At 36.7% G+C, this 18,513-nt stretch overlaps 1 protein-coding gene across 8 annotated transcripts in view; it reads right to left on the bottom strand.

The window, feature by feature from the left end:
- The window catches only part of ATRNL1 (attractin like 1), a 431,225-nt gene that overhangs the window by 165,613 nt on the left and 247,099 nt on the right, over positions 1 to 18,513 (bottom strand). The window contains exon 27 of one of the 8 annotated variants that reach the window (XM_064431411.1): positions 6,429 to 6,760. The exons of the other annotated variants lie outside the window; for them this stretch is intronic. Coding sequence (XP_064287481.1) covers positions 6,731 to 6,760 — 30 coding nt within the window. The 3' untranslated portion in view covers positions 6,429 to 6,730. Of the gene's footprint in view, positions 1 to 6,428; positions 6,761 to 18,513 lie in introns of those variants that run through there. 8 annotated transcript variants of the gene reach the window in all.

The following is an 18,513-nucleotide window of genomic DNA, read 5'->3' as shown; positions in this document are numbered from 1 at the left end:
AAGTTATTCAGAAACTTCTCATAGCTATATCAATTGATGTGTATGTGAACTAACCTACATTACAGCCAAAAGCAAAAGTACACCAAAATCACCCTGTTTAATGACCTTTTCACAAGGCCTTTCGATGGCATCCAGGCTTCTTTCTGTTACATAAGAAAGAAATAGATATTATGTTTTCACTCAAATCTGTGAAGGGAGCCTTTGCTAGAAACTGAAGTTCTGGTCTCCTACACATCATTGCCCTGGAGGTTAAAGTGATATGAGTCAAAACCTGTAGCAAGTAAGGTCACATTTCCCTGTTCCTGTCCTATGTGAGTGCCCAGAAAACAAACTGACCTAACTGGCTGCTGGCTTTATGAGTCTCAGGTAAGCTCTTTTTAAACCAGCAGATGTACTAGACTGTACAGCATGTTTCAGTCTGCCTCACTTCCCCTCTTTTATACTCAGTATAGTTAAAAAAATCAACAAACAAACAAAACCCCACTAACAAACAAACCCCAAAACCCCAAACAAATAAACCAAACCAAACAAGTAAGCTCTACCCCAAAACAGTGAGAAAAACAGGATGTCTTCCTTTCAAACCTTGCAATGCAAGACAGGAGACAGATGATGACTAAAGCTATCAGGAGAGTCACACCCCCTCATTCCCCCAAGAAATGTCATGAATTTTAACACTTGGAATTGAGTAGGATACACAATAGTAGAGAGGCTAGTCAGAGGATCTCAGCCACCTCAGCCCAGTTGCACCAGGGCATCTCCCACACTGATTCATCTGCACGTTTGGAGAGATAGTACCCAGGAGCTTGGTGGAACAGCTCATCCAAGGCGTGTACTCTTCAGAAAATGTACAAAACTTTTTCACTTTTATTGTCATCTAAATGGGTTTTTTTGGTAACAATTTTCAGATTTTCAAAACCCCTTTCTACATGAAACTGTTCTGTGTAAAGGAATTTTTCTATTGTGTGATTTGAACAGCATTTTTTAAAAAAAGAAAACTCAAGTTTGCTGAGTTGTAGATCTTTAGCATAAAATTGAGATAGTTTTATGTATTTGTTTGGATGAAAGAATTAAAAAGAAGCCTTTTGAAGGATCTAAACATCCCAACATGCCATTAGTAATGCAATTAGTCATACCTCTTTTATGGCCCTATGATTTCAAGGGAACAGTGTAGGAGAAAGAAAGGTTCAGGACAATAGTGCAGCAACAGAACATCTGTAAATTACCAAGTATTTTTTATTAGATAATTAGCAACTGGAAAAGTAGCACATGCAAATATTCTAATGGAATAACTCCCACTAGCATGCATTTAAATGGCATTCACAAAATAAGCCAAGAGCACCTGAGGTGTTAAAGCTTTAAAATTGCGTATTTTAGCAAAACAGAAGAATAAGGCTAATGAGTTAGGTGTATATTATTCTTATATGCTTATAATAATCCCTTAGCTAGCAAGTTTTAATTTTTTTTCAAGGTGTTATAAAAATTACCAGAATAAGTATTAGTCAGAGGTACCTTTTCAGTTATATCTTCAAATACCAGCAGGACTAATCCTCAGGTAAAATAGCAAAAGCTTAATGCTATCGTATTTCATTTCAAAGGATTTGAGCAAGGAAATAATTTCAGATTATTAAATCAGTTCATTTTGAAAGAATTTGCATGGAAAAATTGCACTTGTTACAAAAGTTTGTTGCATTTCTCATAAACACCCAGCAATCTTTCCATCAAATTAGAGGCATATTTAAGAAATTGGCCCTGAGTTCTAGAACTCAGCAATTAATAAGTGAGTTGTTGAGCACCACAGATGAGTTTCTTTGTCCTGACCTTGAGCAAGGAGTCATTGTGAAGTATCATCACTGCATTTATACTGTGAGTAGTGTAGGAAGACTGTGTCCCTCACACTTCATCATGCATCACTGAACTGTAACAAACTCTGACAGGTATAGAGTGTATCTCTAAATATTATGACACTCTGCTAGTGACAGCTGGAAAAGAAAAGCTGGACACAATCACAGTTCTCACATTTACTGGAAAAGATGAGCTGCCATCCACAGCAAACATATTTCAGGAAACGCTAATGAATAAATTTTAAAAAAAAATATTTAAATGTCTCATTTCCTGACATTTTAAAATGCAGAAAAGCACCAGTAACAATTGCAGATGCTTTTACTGCCAGCAATTAGTCTTCATGTCTTCTGTGTAACATCGTCATAGAAACCACTGCTAAAAAAACCAACAACCCCCTAAAAATCTAGACAATTCAATAACCTTGCTCTATTAAAAAACAAACCATGGTAAAGGTCACTTGCCAAAGCAATGATGTTTGCATAATAGTTGCATATGAAGACTCAAGCTTGGAATGTCACAAAAAGTATTCCAAGAGTACACTTTTGGCAAATTGAGTTTTCTCATTAACCACAAGTATCTCTAAAGTAATTTAATTAAATATTCATTTCAAAATGAGAAAATTACATTCAAGTACTGCATCTCATATAGATGACAAGTACACAAAGGAGAACTGCATCTTCCCACCAGTGCTCACTTCAGCTTACAATTCCTCTTTAATTATTTTGATGAGTGTGCATTTAATTCAAAGCTTACAGTTCTGTAAGTTCAATCACTCTGTTCAAATATAAATGTTCTGAGATGTACAGACATCTACTCTTTTGTAGTTCAACAGAAGGACACTTCACCCAAAAAAATCTTCTGATATTTTCCAAAATAACTTTAACATCTGACAGTACAATTTCTCTCACAGCCAACCAGGTATGTGCTACACACATCTGTTGAACTCAATGCTCTCTTAAAAGCTGCTGCTTTATTTGCATGATGAAATATAGAGACTTTCCTTAATAAAAAAGAATATTTATTTCTAAAAATGATTACTAAACCGTAGTTTAATTCCAGAAACATAAGTTTTTAATGCAGCTATGCAATAAACCAGCATGCTGGAACAGCCCAAATTTTTAATCATTACAAAGTGAGAAATGAGCATTCCAAAGGCTTCTGTTTATGCTTTTTAATTATTTTTTTTCCTAAATGCATTTTTGTTAGCATGGAGATACAGTTACAAAAAAATTATTCAGAAGTTATAATAATTATGGGTATGTCTCTGCTGTAACTGATTTTTGCAGAATCAGGAACAGCTTGGTTTAATAGTATCAGCTAATTCTATTATATTATTAGATTTATTGCTTTAGAATATTATGATTTTAAAAAAGTTTAGTCTTAGAGAGTATGTATATGACCAGAAATACTTCTTCTCCATCTTACCTCAAATGTTTTCTTATAATTTACATTATACTAAGCATTCTGCCAAATCATCACACTTGATGCTTCATAGATTTTACTCAGAACTTTCTCAAAAAAATTCTCCTGGGATACCTTTTCTTATACTTTATGAATGTGTGCAGTAAAAAAAAAATAAATTTAACTGCCTAGGTTGTTCCTTTGATTATTAGGTATTTAAAAGGAGATTAATTTCCTGAAAATTGCAATTCTGCTTTTTGGCTCTCTACTCAGAGAAGCTGAAGTTAAACACTTGAAACTCCAATCTGACTTACTGACCTTGCCAAGAATGTCAAAACATCTCACCTTTGAAGAAAATCAGTTCAATTTTATTAACTTACGAATATTTCCAGCCACCAGACCAGAATATGTTGACAGCACATTTCATACTATTTGGGGCATGAGGTAGCTTATAGCTATTTATAATTCTGATCTAGATGCAGGGAAAAGAAATGGGATGGTTCATTTAATGTCTTCAGCAAAAGCAATGTCTAAAGGGATATTTATTACGAATGCTTCATCTTAAGTTCCCTGCACATCCATAGAATTTCATGGGTTTTTCCTTCCTTTTCCCATTTTTCACTAAAACTTCCTTATTCTTTAGCAAATTGAGTTGGGAGAGAATTAATAATAAAGTAACAGAGAGACAAATAAATCAAATGTACATTAGAGGTAGCTGACAAAGTCAGTCCTGAATCTTTTCCAAGACCTTTCCTTTTCTTTAAATTCTTAATGCTAAACTTAAAATTCTCAACACAGGCTTTTCAAAAGTGTTCAGGATCCAAGAAGTTGAACAAACAGGGGTAGATTAAAATGGAAAGAAGTGAAGAGCAGAACAGTGAAAGAATGGAAGAGGATAAGAGGTAAAAATGTTTGTACCGAGATATGGAAACAGCAAGCAGGTAACACTCAGATCTTTACTCCAACTTAATGGATGTGGTGACGTATTATTGACACATCTCTGTCTTCATCTGTTAAAAAATTATACCTACTAATGCTTAAAGGGCTTTGAGTCTTATGGCTTAAAAGTTCCTAAAGACAAATTGATCCCTGAGTCAACAAGAGCCAAAGAAGCAGACTGATAAACCCCTGATCTTCCATTGCTTATTCATCTTTTCCATATGAATTAAACCCTAAATGAGGAACATACAATTGACTTGTTTAGTGAATTCATACAAATTCAACAAACACCAGCAGAACATCAATAGAGCTGGGGTTTTTTTCAGACTCTATACAATAAATCTACATGCTTGACTGCTCTGAGTGTAACAACATTCTTAGCAATTAGATGGCCACATTCTCCTTAAGCAGATGGAACAGAGGTTAATGACACTTGAAACTGCCATATTAAAGGCATTTTTATGGTGACCACTTGTTTTACTCACTTCAGTGCAGTGGAAAATGGAGTTTGACAGAAATGACAGGTGACCTGAGGTTCACTGGAAAGCCGCAGTTAGTATTGTGTGTTCTTGGTCTTCATTTCTGAGTTCTTCTTCCACTCAAGAGGTCTTCAGAGAGGATTATGAATCAGAAATGAATTCAGCTCTTTTTTATGTCACAAAATCCATATTTTTTGTTCTGAGATTTCTCATAAATTCAACATCTTAATTTAAATACTTACAATATTTTTCTGAGAAATTCTTCATTTCAATTTTTTGCTTTTACATTGAATAAAGATGCAATGCTGATTTTCAAGATCTATTTCTTGCATTTTAGGGTTATACTTCACTCAAAGTAGGGGTGAAAAAAAAAAAAACCAAGATTTTTCTTTTGTTTAAGTCTGACCACATATGTGTTACAACCACTTGACTACCACACTTAAAACTCATATCACTGTGCACTGAAACTTTGTGAAAGGCGAGATCTCTGTGACATTAACGCTATGCTTGATAGTACCCCTCTACTTAATGATCTGTTAGATATCCTTTTATTTCTCTGTTTCAGAGGGTTTATAACTTCGGGACACATTCCTTCCAATCTGAAGCTAAGCATATAGGATAGCAATCCAGGAAGAATTTTATTAGGCATATACTCAAACCTCCTATAAAACAGATTTAAAATAAAGATCTCTTTTTATGCTTTTATCTAAAAGGGAAGATTAACAAGAATTTTGTTGGCACCTACCTATAACAATTTTTTCACAGTGAAATGATTCTGAATATGAAAAATGACACTGTAGAATACAAACCCTCCAATATTTTGCTACAAAGAAATTGGTATGTATTGATCTTTTTTATTACTATTTAATTAAATGTTACAGGAGTGGTGAAAACCAGAAAACCAAAATGAAGTTTATCTCATAAATAATATCTGGGTCAAAAGGGGCCCAGATATTAAACCCAAGGCTTTTCACTGTAGGTGCAGTTGTAAATAAATACCTTGGATGGAAGTGTTGCACAAATTTCTATAGGAGCTGAACACAAGGGAATTGGCAAAGCAGAAAGAGGGGGGCACATAAAATTCCATTTGCATTGGTCAAACACAGTAGCCTGGTTTTGAAGTTCACCCCCTACAGTCCCCTCTTGTCTTTGGCTACAGAGAAGTTATGGCACAATAATTTATCTTTGGAGGAAACCACACTAGGAACTCTGTCTTCTGTGTGCACCCACAATCCCAGTGGGTGTGCAAATGTCTTGAGACTGGTCTTCTGGAAAAACTGTACAGCTGTACACAGTAGTATTGTACATGAAAGTGAAATAAATCTGCATTTCTTGTTGTGGCTAAAAGAAAAAAAATATGTTCATCTTCCCCAAGAAATATTTTAAAATCCCTTAATTTTAACGCCACCATTGGAACAATATATAAACCATTTATTGGATTGCCAATTTTACCCCATGGATGCAAATTTCTCAAAAGCATTCTGACTTCCTCCAAAATACATTGTTATATAACAGGTAATTTGAGTCAAATTACTGCAAACCTCTTAATCATGATGGAAAGGGTAATATTTTTAATGTGTTTGAATAAGAAATACTTATGAAACATCCTGATTTTTTGAGTCACATAATGCAAGTGTACACATTAATGAAATTTATAGGATTGAACCTATATAATAATCTAATTAATGTATCCACCACTATCAATGTTATTGCAAAGAATGTTTATTTTAATCAGATAGAATGTATTTCCCCCTAAGGTGGTAGAGTGGCTGCTCCTCTGAACGTGCATTCCAGTGGGACACGGGGACTGCTTTGTTGTGCTTTGTTGCAGAATGATGAGTCTAAAATATATTTGTCAATATTTTGTTGAACTGAAGCCTGAAAATGCTCCAAGCTTCTGCTAAATAGTTTTTCATCAGAGACACAGCATCATCTCTGGAAACAGTAACAGCAGCTATTACAGTCATCCCTGTGGCTTGGAAGACGGGAGTCCTCCGGTGGGAGGACAGGAGTTCTCCTCTCAGCATTGCCACTGACTGCTATTGATTGCTCTGTCCACATCCAGCCCTTCACGTTGAAGAGATCTCATTTCTCTTGCCCTACAAAGCAGAAAGTTTGGATTGCACATTGTTCACTTCTGGCAACGCTGGCATTACAAACTCAATTTCCAGCACAGCAGTTCCAAGTTTTATTCACTTAGCCACTCAGAACAAACATTCCTCATTTATGAAATTGTACTTAAGGCACTTAGATAGCAGTACAGAGGGTTCTCTTTTGTACCAGTCAGAGTCTTCCTACATGATGCAAGGAAAAATATATTAATGTATATGGAAAAGGAAAAAAAAAAAATCAGGTTCTTCACTTGAATGGGAATTTAGGAAGCTCCAGAGATGCTGAGTTAGCAACTGCTTTTGTGAGTGCTGCTAATTTTCAGCTGACAAGCAGCATTGGAAAGTGGAGTGGCAAACTTTGCAAAGCAGTATTTCTTTATGGAGGTTTAATGGGTATCAAAGTTCTGCTTTGACATCTTTTGAAGAGCTGAGCCCCACTTCAGGAAAATGAAATTAATCATGGATCCATTTGGAACTGAGCAAAATCTGTTAATGTTTAATTATGCTACTGTATAAGGCTTTGCTTCTTTCCCTGTCACTTCAGGGCCTCCCTCTAGCTTGTCCTTTTTACAACAAAAAACCAAACCAACCAACTCATGGTTCTTTTTAAATACTTCCTTCTCAATAAACACATTGTTATGTTCAAGTGAACATTGCTTTCAAGTGTTTTCAAGGAAATGGAAAGCATATTTGGAAACTATGAATCTATCATTATCTGTAGATACAATAAAAGTCTGAATGCTTGTGGAAACAAGAAAATGTTAGGGATTTAAACACCTTTATTCCTTTATCATAAAGTCCCACCACTCTTAGGTACAGCCACAGAAACATCTCTCTCATGCAGCTCACAGAGAAAGACAAGTGGAAGCAGGAGAGAGGAAAAATAAGCCAGTAGATTTTTTTTCTCAATTCTTCCCTAACCCTACAGCTTCATCACTCATAAGCCTTCCTCAAATCCACAGGTCTTCTAAAGTCTCTACACCCACTCACCCTTTAAGGCCCCTCACATAACCCTCAGCTTCACTCTATATCCCTAAAAAGCCCCTGGATAATCTCTTCTCCTCCCTGCTGTGCTCCCTGCCGTGCAGCTGGACAAACAGCACATGCTGCAGCCAGGTTTGGGTGACATGTCCCCTGACTAGGGGGCTGCTATGGGACAGAACAGCTAAATATCCAGCTCTGCTGGCTTTTCTCTCACAAATCTGAGCTTCCCTCCTCTGTGAGGGGAAAAGTTACAATCTCTTGGTAGGAATAGTGAATTTTTGGACATGGTATCTAAGTAATGCAGTTACTGTAGGCAGCCAGGCCCAGAAACAATTACTGACAGCCAGCAGACAGAGTACTTGCATAAATGTATTTTTCAGGACACTAAGCTAAAATGTGATATTGGAAGCTGTGGAACTGTTTTAAAGGAAGGGAAATGAGCACAGTTATGAATTGTGGTGATTTTCAATATTGTGACAATGAAACTAAGTGCCAGCTTTCTCTCTTTGTACTGCATTCAAAACTGCTCAGCTGAGAAGTGAACTTTGCAGTGGATGGCAAGCTGCTGCTATATAAGCCTTTCACTGTGCAAAAACTGTTGTTACTTTTTTGATGTTTCAGTTGTCTATCCAAATAAAATCACCCGGTGCAAATGTGCATTAGGAAGCATATGGTATGTAAATAAATAGCAGGAGGCTTAGGCTAAACAAACTTCTATTTTCTCTCTCCCAATCTTCCTTCCCTTCCAAGTTGACCTTAACCATACTTGGAAAGAAAAACTGTTTCTCAATTATGTGTTTACACATGATAAGAGACAATCAGGCCTAGTCCAGTGAGGTCCAGTTAGCCATTATTTTTATGAGTGGAAGTTATCATAAATAATACTTCAGCTTCCTTAGCTCTGTATATCTTTCCCTAGGATGCAGATGTGCATAATTACTTGAGGTGAGACAAAAGAAGTCATACAGCATTGAGGGATTAGATCTCTCAGAAGGTCCCTTTTCCACTGTCTCCTCCTGATTGCAGGCAATCACAGAGAAGTTTAGTCTTAGTGAATCGTTCCTCCTTTTCCCACCTGAGTGACAGCCAGGAAACTGCACAGGACTGCAAGGCTCTCTTAACTCATTTCAATCAGCTGAAGGAGAACACAAAATGAGCTAAAACAGCTTCTCCTCCTCTTCTGTGCTCCCAGTTCAGCAAAGCATATCCCTATCTTTTTATTTGCATGTCTAACAAAGGCTGTGTGTGGACCAGAGTAACCGAGAAAGATGATCCCTGTCCTTCACATGCCACAAAGCATTAGTGCTGAAGCAAGTTCAGCAGGGATATCCCTGAGAGTCCAATGATTGTGAGAGAGCCAGGATGTGTGTTTGGCTGCCTAATATACTATACCTTTGAGGGAATTTGCTCTATCACCATTTGCATTATGCAGTATGGCTGCTGTAATACATGTCAGCTGGAGGTACCTTAAAAATGATGCCTCACATTTAAAGTATGCCTCACATTTAAACGTCTGCATGCTCAGACGTTTTACAGGCTTCAGTTTAAGTAAAACATCATTGTCTGCATTATCTCAGTGTCAAAGAAGAAATATATTTTGTCACTCTAAAGACAAGGTCAACATCAAATTAGTCTCTTGCTGCCCTGTCTTTAAAACAAAAGGAAATAGCCTCTGTGCTGGGATGGAGAGCTGGAAGTGTCCTCACAGTGTCAAGATGTCATAAAACATAGATTAGAAATGAAGATGTGTACAACCACTACAGAACAGCTTGAAATAATCAAAGGTACAGCTCATCCAAGTCATACAGACATGCCCCAGTTAGCTTTGAAGTTAAGAGCCAAGATTTTCACAATACTGATTTTCAGCAGTATGGAAATCAGGTGAGTTGAAATAGCTGGCTGGTATCTGGGTAAATATTTTGGTAGCTCTCCTTTATGAACATCACGAGGCAGCAACTCTGTGGTTTGAAGACATGGATTAACAAATCTAACTTAGCATGCCAAAAATCCACCTTCCACAGGACTTGAGGAGGGAAAAGACATGGAAAAGAATACATTCTGCACAAAGGAGGATTTCTCTCCCATTTGCTAACTTATTAATTACTTGGAGTGTCAGGACTAAAAGAAATGGTAAGCCATATCTAACAACATAAGCTCAGTACAGAATAATAATAATAAAAAGTCCAACAGTTTCATGAGCTACTGGCTAACTCATGCTAACACTGTTTTACATGTAACAGTAAGAAAATGTGGCCTTAGCTGGCCAGAGAGAACAGTGCTTAATCACATCACTGCACTTCCTCATCTGAGCCCCCTGGAAGTGCACACACTCCAGCTTCCAGCTTCCAAAACTGAGACACTTCTTCATCCACTCAAGCATCTCTCAAAACAAGCAATACACTTCAAGACAACTGTGTTCTACATTAATTATAAGAATTAGAAACCCATCACTAAATTGTTGATATAATTGAATGTATGAGAAACAAGATGAATCAGCTCTCAAAAAATGTGAATCACAAATGTCACCCCTGGAAAAAACACTGGCTAATCTAAGGTTTCTAGTCCAGCCAGAAAAGATCCTGCTTAGGTTTACATCCCAGTGATTCATTTTGTGGAAGGAAAAATAATTGTTTCTGCTCTTTCACAAAAATGCAGTTTGTGCAGTGTCATCAGTACATCAACAATTTATATTTGTTTTACTGCACAAAGGAGTTTCAAATCAATTTCAAAGGCTGTACATTTGAAAAGCAGCCAGCTGGCTATTCAGAATTTTCAATGTGGTTGCCTTTATGTTACCAAGCAAATAAATAGACAGCCAAACATAAAGGGAATTTACAGCAGTTAATTAGCAAATGCCATTGTCCTACTAAACAGAAATTATTTCCACACAGTTGGATACCACTCCCCTTAGCAGACCCTCTTCATGATACTTCTTTCATAAAATGTCTACATATTTCTGTACCCTTTTAGCATATTTATTTGTTGAAAATCTGCCTTTCAGATGGCTATCTAAATGTGACACAACGGGCGACATAAGGGAACAAAATGCTTAATTTCTTTCAAATGCTGTAATAAGGCATTTGCTAAAGTCTGTAAAAAAAGATTCAGAGACATGTTTTATTCTGCAAGATGTGTTAATAGTAGAGTGCAGCTTTGTGAAAAGAAAATAAATCAGGATTAAATCTGTAGACCCATGTCAGCTATGCCAAAACTTGGAAGATGTGTCTCTCATTATTGCCCCATCCAGGCTGCCTTCCAAGCCTTGGAGGTTCTATCTTCAGTCACTTATGTGCCCATACACTTTTACACAAGACAAAGAGTATATAGAAACTCAATCATTGTAATATAGAGAAATGTGAATAAAGTAGGGTTTTAAACCTCCCCTTGCATTATTTTCCTTCATACACTCAGCATTTGGCTTGCACTGTGTCCTATTCCACAATTTCCAATCCTCCACCCACAGCTGAAGGAGAAACAGCACTTTATTTCTAGTCAAGATAAGAACAGATTTTTGCAATTCTTTGTCCCTAAAGCCATATCTGAAACCCCATTCTCCTGTGCACAAAATGTCTTCCCTTTCCAAAGGCAAGAGTACTACAGGATTCTTACCTAGACTAAAATTGGAATACCTGAGCTCAGAGCAAACATCAGCAGCCCTGGCATGTGGCTGTGTGATCCTGGGACTGGAGTGTTGCTATGGCTAACAGGGATTTGGAACTATTCACAGTCTGTTTTAGCAGCTGTCTCTTCATCAGAGACAAGTTTTACTGCTTGGATACGCTGATCCTCGTACATAAAAACCTCAGTGTAAAAGTCAATAAAAATTTTGCTTTGCCAATTTCACGGATTAAAAAAAAAAAACAAACACAAAGCAACCCACAAAGACATGAACTTCATCTCACCTGTTGCCTGCAATGGAGACAGCACCTCATTTCAAAACCAAGTGATTTTGCTGAGGTGGATCTACACTGGCTGTTGGGGGATGTTCAGTGGTGGACCTGGAAGTGCAGGTTAACAGAGGTTTTTCCAACCTAAATGATTCCATGGCTTGATGTTGTTGGGCTCCATTTTACCACTATTTTTAATGCTGTTTCCAATACCCTTGTATATTTTTTTAATCTTACTTATTTCCCCCCATATGTTTTCCTGCACTACTTTGCCAACTTGCTTCTTCCTTTAGGTTTCTTTTAAGGCACAAGATCTAGATTTCAATTTTTTTGAAGTCTGGCCAAGTAAGAAAGGAGGAACTGTGTCAACAATAATAATAAAAACAGGGCAAAAGATCAGGAAATTTCCAAGGTATTCAACATTTCAACTTGTATTCAAAGGTATGTAATTAAATGCAATCAAATGAACCTAATGCAAAAATAATATTGTATTATGTATTATAAATATTATTAGTAACTGTTATTAACATGAAACATAGAAACCTTCTCTCCTATGAATTTTTTTTTAAGTAAAATTGGGGTAAGCTTTATTATTCTTTCCTTTGTATCTAAAGTTCATGAGGTTTCAAATAATATAAGCAAATTACTTGTAATTTTTCCTAAAGAAAGTGTAAAGGAAATGAGAAATCATTTAGCACCCAGACAATTTCACAACAATAATAAAAAAAGCACATATGAGCACACACACACCCATATACACAGATTTACACAAGTAAAGGTTCATATGCCCTGTGTAAAGCAACTGTTACAGAGAAGCCTGTTTTAGGTTCTGGAAACAAAAATCCACATTCATGACTGCTATTGCTACTGGTAAAAGTATGTGCAAATTGGTAAGTATACAAAGTGACAAGGAAAGAGTGTTAAAATACTAGTTACCCATATACTCACTGCTGTAGGAGGATTTTTAAAATTGATTTATTAAGCGAACAGGTGTTTTCAAAACACATTAAAAAACATTAACTTTGCAATGCTTGTGAGATGATGCATAATATACACTAGTCCTGAATTCAAAGGTGTGTTAGAAATGCAAAAAGTTAAAATTAAGGAAAAAAAAAATTGTTCAAAACAAATTATTTTGGCCCCTTAAAAAAATTGATCCATAATATATTACAGAATTTTTAATCCACCTAAAATTACAAAGGTACTACTGCTTTCAATATGATTTTTTTAGTCAGACTGCTTAATAAAATATAAAGCACACTGTGTTTGCTCTTAGAAGCTACAGAAATTTCAGAAGGATTGACTTTTTAAAATATCTATTTGCAGTAATCTAGTAATTTTTAATGTTTCACCATCAATAGATCATCCAATGCATAAAATCAATCTTTCATTCCATGGAAGGAAAAAAATTCTTAGTTGTTTGCATCATTACTGCAGAAATGGTGGCTACCCTAATGGCACCACTGAGGTTGTAGAACCGTAGCATGTGCTGCAACACAAAAAATGCTGGTAAAAAAAATGGATCATTTCCATTCCTTCATTGGCACAATGTTTCTAGACTATGACATCATTCTGCATCACACACAGAGTTTTTAGGAGAATAATGTGCTAAAAATAAAGAAAAATAAGCATAGAAAAAGAAGAATTCAAGCTGAGCACTAACAGCAAAGGTCAGCATGAAAACAGGGAAAACCTCAGAGATCTAAGGTTAGAATAGTGAAACAAAAGGAGTGAAAGTAGAGGCCTGCTTGAGACCTTGATCAAGCTCCAAGGGGCTCTGATGATACAAGCTTGTTTAACACGAGGAACAGAAGTGCAATTCATACGCCTGAATAAGCCAGCTAATCTTGTTAGGGCATGCATTCATGTAAAATTAGTCTCTGCATCTCTGTCTGAAAGAAACACTTGGATCTTTTTAATTTTTACGGCCTCTGGCAGTAAACGATTGTAATCATTTAACAATCGGACTCTTTGCAATTCAGAGCTGTTCTTGAGGGTGCTGCAGCCCACACTTCCAACCCAACAATGGTCAAGCTGAACTCATTTGGTTTGACTCCCTGTGTGCTGTGTTTCACATTCTTGGAGTTCATTTCTCTGCTAAGGCTTCCTGACAGGAGCCTAACACACAGGCTGTGCCAGCTGCAATCCTGCCCATCGCAGAAAAAACCCTGATAAACTGTGGCAACAGAGAAAGCCTCCTGCCCCAAGTCCCAACATGATCACATAATTACTGACCACGTTCTCCTGACCTTTCGATTGCTAGTTCAGGGCCTTGTCTTATGATTATTCAGTGATTCAGTTATAAAACACTTCGGTACAAATTACACGTTTTAAATAAAAACATTTATTCAAGAGCAGAGTGTGTCACAGTAACTTAAAATAAAATCCAACTTGGGAATCTATGTCTTTATTACCACAGCAGCTATGCTGCTGGGCTTTTGCAGATTATCTGGCCCATGAGATTTCAGTAATGGGATGGCAAAAAAACCCTAAGTAGCAGAGTAAGCAAAACCTACCCCAAACTTTCAGACAAATTTAAAACTAAACATAGTGAAACAAACTAAAACCTTGCAATTTTTCATCAAACGAGGCTACTTTGCATGCTTGCAAGACATGGAGTAAACTATACTGGCCATTAGAACAGAGAATGTTTCCTAACAGGAATAAACCAAACTATAAATAGAAAACTGTATTACTCCAAGTGTTAGAAGCACTCTTTTGTATACTCACTAAGATACAGATAATTACAATATGGAGGCTAATGCTGCTACTAATTTAAAGGAGCAGGTGAATATAATGTAAATTTTCACTGATGTATCAAAGGGCTAAAATTTCTAAACTGTAATGCAATCTCTTTAGAAAAAAATAAACAGTGGCAGATGGGGGTCTCTCATGACATCGACCTCAAAGGAAACCCAAGACAATCTAAATCCACAGAAGTCGATGAAAGGATTCCTCAGTGAAAGAGGTCAATATTCCAACAACACAGAAAGACAGGAATTGTTCATTGAATAGTAAAATTTCCTTTTTCTACCCCCACTGGACTGAAATATGCTTCTTTATCCTCTACATCACTTGTGTAGGCAGATATGAAGCATCTCTGTCAACCTGTGCCAATATTGCTCAACAGTTATCTTGAAGATCTGGTAAGAGAGAAGTAGGACAGACTTAATCTCCCTTAAATCCATATTAACCATGGCAGATATACTTTCCATGTGCAACAGTTCCATTTGGCAGTTGTTGTCTTTGGTCTGTTCTTGAACTTTTGACTCTTTTCCACTGTTTTTTGAGAAAAATTTTAACAAATGTAAAATAGCTGCAGTGAGTGAGGAAGAGAATAAAACTGAGGCTCCAAACATTCAGGGAAATCTGACTGCATGGCAAATGGATGCATGATCAATAGCAGAGAGATGGAGAGAAACACATTATAGAAACACATTGAGAAATATTCCAGATGTCAGCAACACTAAGCCTCAGACATCAGATAACAACTGTAGGAATACACTCCCACTCTGATGTTCAGCTCTGCTTTGGGCTGAAGGTTGTTACTATTCTCTTTTTAGTAAATAATATTTGCTAACACAAATCTGAAAACTGGCTTTTTCCTGTAGTTCTTTGCTAGTGACACAGAAATTTAGGTAAGTTAAAATTGGATGTTTTCTCACATGTGCTCATTCCTGAAGGTAAAACTGAGTTGAAGGTGGCATAATTTTATGTTTGCATACTTCCTATTACAAAATTATATATTATTTACAAGGCTTGTGTATAGTTTTAGATATCTTGTTAAAATATTTTCTTGTGTAGGTTATGTGTTTCAGCTAGAAAAGAAAATTAATCTATCGAGTCATGGTTAAAAGGTTTTATGAAAGCAAAATTCAATAGAACATTTAGTCCAAATATTTCATAGAGACAAATTTGTCAAATCATATGAGTATTAAAAAAGAACAGGTGAAATTAATGACAAGTTCTATAGAATATTTTTATAATAGATCTTGTGGAATTTACATAGCAACTTAAAAGTTTCCAAAATATACTATGCCAGTTTACTCAGCAGTTTGATTTAATTCCAGATTCCTTCTGATCTTTCAGAGAAATAAGGGATGTCCCAGATGAATAAGCAAGAGGATGTCCTAAAACCTTGATGAATGCAAAGAAATCACAGCAGCAAGATAAACTCTCTGCAGTGGCTTTGATGCTGACAATGCCTTTCAGCAAAGGACTACCCAGACCACCAAGGAGATGCAGGCTAGGATCAACCCACAGCATCTGAAGCCTCAGAGGAAACCAGATTATGATGTCTCTATTGTGAAAAAATGAAATTATTAGCATGCATTTCCATTAAAAACAGATTAAGTATTTTTGTTCATACAAATGAAAAATATCTCTGTTAAAAAACTCAAAAGCATCTGTCTGATTCCAAGTCCTACCCATTGGTAGTGAAAAACCTATAAGCACTTTCCTCATTGCCATGCATGTTGTTAGACACACTTTAAAAATCTGGAAAGAAGGCCTGTTCTGCCACTTTCAGGAATATCTACTCTATCAAAAGTCACAATATCCCCATGATTAAGATCTTGGACAGAATAAAATGCCTAACACATAAATTACATTCAAGCAGATTTAATGAAGTTTTGATTTGTGGGTTTTGTCCCCTAACACTTCATTTTCCTTCACTCAAGGATATCAGATTCCCTTGGGTTCTCTTTGTGAGTCCTGATGTGTCAGGGATGGGTTATTGCACAGAGTGGTTTGTTGGGTACTGCCAAACAACACGTGTTGTTGTGTTCTGGTCTCTCCCTCAATGAGAGGAATAGGATGAGTCTCAGTCCTCTAAACAGCCAGTTATTTTTATCACATTTGTTAAAGCTTATTATCTTTGCTATTTCTCCTTTTTTTTTCTTTTTTGTCCAGAAATTGTGATATTTATCAACAAAAAATTTTAGGAGGATATGGAGGACAGAGACAAATCACCCTCTTTCCCTAATCAAAAATTTGCAAGAAGGTTCTCTGAAAACACACAATAGTCAATATTCCTTGAAGTGCTCATAGTTCCTCTCTCAGCTCAGCAGTGACACTCCAGAGCTGGTCACTCAGAGTGACAGGAAGGCCCCTGAAGTAGGAGAGTGGCACTGACAGGCTGTGCAGTGACACCAGCTCACGTCTGCACAGCAGCAAAGGTCCGAGCTGACAGAGCCTGACCCCTGTCACTGCCGTGCTGCAGGAGGCTACAGGACAGCTGCAACAGTCTGCTGCCATAAGAAAAGCCTTTCAATGCAAATCAGATGTTTGCTGGTAAAAGAGCACATTTTGACCCTAATTATGAATGGAAATCTCTCAGCTTCTCTCTCTGCTACATCTGTATACTATGGAAAATCGATGGAAATCACAGAACAGAAACTTAATTTATTGCCAAGTATATTTGGCATTAACGTTTGATATTTAACACATTCATCCAATAATTTGTGTTCTAATCTCGCAAACATTGGTTTCTGAAAAGGGTTGGAATTTGCAGATTTTGTTTTAACCATAAGAAACACCCTTATACTACAGTTTCTGCCACCAGTGTTCTTCTGCCTGTCTGGATTTATCAAAGAATGCAAGCTGGTAGCAGTATTCCACATATGTTCACTTTGTATAATCCTCAAAAAACAAAGGAGCTCAGAACTGCAAACAAATTGAATTTAGTTCATTCATAGACCATTTGCAATATTTCTTCTTTGTGGGTAGCAGGAGGAAACACTGGCTTTGCTTACAGAATTTTGATAATATTTGGTAAAATCTTCATCATAATCTTGCACTTTTTGCATGTTTAAAGCATGTTTTTGATTACCACAACTATAGAAAACAGCAAAAGCAATATACCCAGCACAAGAGATACAGATTTCCATTGATATATTAATCCTTGTTTTTTCCTGATCTGAAACAATATTAAGGGATAAACTGACATACTGTGTCTCTATCCTGTGTATGTCTCTAAAAACAAGAGGTACTTCAAGCTGTTCTGTCTCAAAACATGTGAAATGTGCTATACATAAATGGAAGGCAATTATTCTGGTTTATGACAATACTAATTAAAAATTAAACAAATTGCAGAGTCATTCTGATGCAAGTAAGGTTACCTGAGTATCTGCTATGGCCACTAAAAGAACAGCAGCAGCACAGGCACAGCCACATCAGCATATGGCAGGTGGAGAAGGACAGAGGAAAGGTGAGAGAGCACCTGAGAGAATTGGCTGCCAGTGAACACAATCTGATTCATGGAAAAAACAACTGCAAGGGTTTGCTTGACATCAAACTGAGCAAAAAATGTAGATGCTTCTATGAGGATTCAACAATACATAAAATATATCTGTCACAGTAAGCAAACAGGTAAAGGGGTATTTAGCCACAAGCACACAAATTTCAGCAAGTTTTCACCTATAGTACACTGGAAAAAATGCCCCCTTGCATAATGCCTGAAGAGAAAATCAAAAGTTGGGGTGGGGAGAGTATCAAAGTAGCATCATTGAAAACAACAACCATTTTATCCCAACAGATGGCCAAGTGGCAATATAATGCTTTGTTAACTTTGTACCAAGGGCACCAAGCATTTGTGCCTTTCTACCCACCTGAAAGGAAAAAAAAACCACCCACCACACCCCAAACCCCTAAATCTATGAGCTATTTTTATATCAGGAAGAACTGTTGTTATTCCTAGCCCTCTTACAAAGGTATGTTTTATGAAACCCAGGTGATGACATTTCATTCCACTCCAATGAAGGCATGCAGAGCACTGCAGCAGGTTCCATCCTGCCTAACAATGAATAACACAATCATTGGCAATTATGTCAGTGGGCTGCTCTTACAGTGGTGCCATCCAAAGCATGTTTA

The sequence above is a fragment of the Passer domesticus genome, chromosome 8 (assembly GCF_036417665.1).
Source record: "Passer domesticus isolate bPasDom1 chromosome 8, bPasDom1.hap1, whole genome shotgun sequence".
Lineage (NCBI taxonomy): Eukaryota > Metazoa > Chordata > Aves > Passeriformes > Passeridae > Passer > Passer domesticus.
Note: the sequence above shows the minus strand (reverse complement) of the source record. Positions and strands in the feature narration are given on the sequence as shown.